Here is a 2638-nt window from a genome sequence, read left to right on the forward strand (position 1 = left end):
TAATAGAAATGTGACTACTTTTCAGGCACCATTGCACCGTAAAGACCAAGTAAACACGTCGCCACTTCAATTTGGGTATGAGAAAAGCATGGAAGACGCTTGGTCAAGATTGAGGATACATATCAAAAAGAAGTATTTCAAGAAGGGGAATCATCTCAAGTAACAATGGCCACTCCAATTGATGATAAGACTGCATAAAGGATATTCAAGGAAATGGAATAACAAAGTGATGTTCTCAAGAAGATGGGGAGTCACCTCACCAAACTAGAAGAAGCCAAGCTCAAAAAGACTGCACATGTGGAGATTCATGATGATGAAGAAGGGGAAGGTTGGGATGAGAAAGATAAGGCCGATTATGAAAGAAACAAGCAATTTGAGAAGCTTACCACGGATACCGTGGCCATGAAAGAAAAGATGGAGAAGATGTAACTAGCCTTTCGCAAGGCCCAAGGGATGGATGATTGCCTCTATAACAAAGGAGACATAAGTTCAACGACTCCTATTGCATTGCCTCCAAAATTCAAGATTTCTAATGTGGAAAAGTTTGATAGAACTGGAGACCTAAAACAAAATGTTAGGAGGTATCTAAGCATTACTGAGATGAAGGGATTGGATGAGAAACAAACTTTGCATGCATTTCCCCTCTCACTCACGAGAGGTGCATTAAGGTGGTACTATAGCTTAGATCCAAGTAAGACCAAGGTGTGGAATGAGCTAGTGGAGTTGTTTTTGGAGCAGTTCATCTTCAACACCATAATCGATGTGACTCTAAGGGACTTGGAGACCACTAAGCAAGGAGTGGGGGAGACATTCTCCGAATATATGACAAAGTGGAGGGGAAAGGCATCAAGGATGGTTAATAGGCCAAATGAGAAAGACCAAATTAACATGATAATCAAGAATTTTATTCCGGCTTATAATAGTAGGCTCTTGTCATCACCTATTAGTTCTTTTGGGGAATTATGTGATTGTCGAACTAGGATTGAAGATGCTATCAATAATGGGCAATTGGAGAAAGGTGAGTGCAAACCTCCAATCAAGAAGACATATGGGGTAGAAGTAACTAATTTTGAAGCACCCAATCCCGTATATGTAAGTGCCATTATACCCTAGCAAACCTTAGCCTACCTAAGCTTCACAAAGAGAGCCCGCCGAGAATTTTCCAACCTAGGAATGACCATCGCCCAAGCATACGAAAATCTAGCCTCCAAAGGATTCATCAAACCTCTAGATCCCACACCTATGCCCAATCCTATACCTCCTACTTGGAACCTCAATGAATATTGCCACTTCCACCAAAACTCTAGCCATAAAACCGACAATTGTTTCCGCCTCAAACACAAAATACAAGACCTCATAGACAATGGAACCCTCCCAAATCCTAACATCATCACCAAGCCTAACATTAGGAAGAACTCCTTACCTAATTATCATCGAACTCCTCCTCCATATTAGAATTGGGTGCAATAAATGAGATTGAGTGGGATTGTTCAAAGTTGATAGAAACCATAGAGGTTAATGCAGTAGAAGTTTAAGAGATATGGGACGACGAGGATGAGATCTTGAAGAATGCAGAGGCTGTGTGGGGGATACTCCCCATAGGAATGACCGAATTAAGGAAAAGAGTCGTGGAGGACAATGTGACAAATATCACTAGGAGTGGGAGGCACTACAAGCCATCTTTTTTGGAGAAGGATTATCCTGGTAGGGACATAGGAAAAGGATCCAAGCCTATAGAGCCTAAAGGGAAAGAAGAGAAAAAGGAAGAAGATAGAATTTTGACTCAATTAAAAAAGACTCAAGCTCATGTATCTGTATGGGGCTTGCTAATAGCTTCTCACAAGCATCGTAGTACTCTCTTGGATGTCTTAAGTGGAAAGGAAGGGCCCATAGAAACTACACCGCAAGAAGTGCTATCTCTCATGGGAGTTGAAGCCTCGTCTCATCCTTTCCTTGCCTTTTCCGATGAAAAACTTCCTCCTGAAGGAGCCACTCACACTAGGCCATTACAAATCACCATTGAGTGCATAGGTGCTAAGGTTCCAATGGTACTTATTGATAATGGGTTTGCATTAAATGTATGCCCTTTTAGGACCGCTCTCACCATTGGCCTGGATATGGAGACGATCATCCCCTCTCATTTGACCATTAGGGCATATGACAATACTTCAAGGAAGGTTATGGGAACTTTCAAAGCTCCTTGCAAGATTGGTCCATTGGAGACAATTGTGGAATTGCACGTGATGGACATTACCCCAAACTACAACCTTCTCTTGGGAAGGGCATGGTTCCATCCCATTGGGGTTATTCCCTCTTCTCTACACCAAAAGATGAAAATACCATGTAAGGGAGGTATTGCTATGGTAATTGGTGATGGTGAAATCCTAGCTCCCGTTTGTGGACTTGAAGAGGGAGCAAGTGAGCTTTAAATGATTGGCTTTGAGTTTGTGAACCTGGCTGACTATGGATTGAAGGATGAAAGGTATGCGACAGATTTGCTCCTATATTGTAGCCATGAGGTGATTGCAATGATGAAGAACATGGAGTGTATGCTTGGTATAGGTCTTGGAAAAGAAGGAAAAAGGTTGGCTGAATTCCCCGATTTCAAGACACAACTGACCAAAAAGGGTTTAGGATT

At 42.0% G+C, this 2638-nt stretch overlaps 1 protein-coding gene across 1 annotated transcript; it reads left to right on the forward strand.

Moving 5' to 3' along the window:
* The first annotated feature begins 453 nt into the window (after nucleotides 1–453).
* On the forward strand, nucleotides 454–1113 carry LOC115967323. The gene has a single exon (XM_031086399.1). The coding sequence runs from the start codon at nucleotides 454–456 to the stop codon at nucleotides 1111–1113; it is 660 nt and encodes a 219-aa protein (XP_030942259.1).
* The last annotated feature ends 1525 nt before the right edge of the window (nucleotides 1114–2638 follow it).

The sequence above is a fragment of the Quercus lobata genome, chromosome 2 (genome assembly GCF_001633185.2).
Source record: "Quercus lobata isolate SW786 chromosome 2, ValleyOak3.0 Primary Assembly, whole genome shotgun sequence".
In the NCBI taxonomy this organism is placed as follows: domain Eukaryota; kingdom Viridiplantae; phylum Streptophyta; class Magnoliopsida; order Fagales; family Fagaceae; genus Quercus; species Quercus lobata.

Excerpts from the sequence above, each read along its gene's own strand:
- LOC115967323 (XM_031086399.1), top strand. The coding sequence starts at position 454 with ATGGATGATTGCCTCTATAACAAAGGAGACATAAGTTCAACGACTCCT.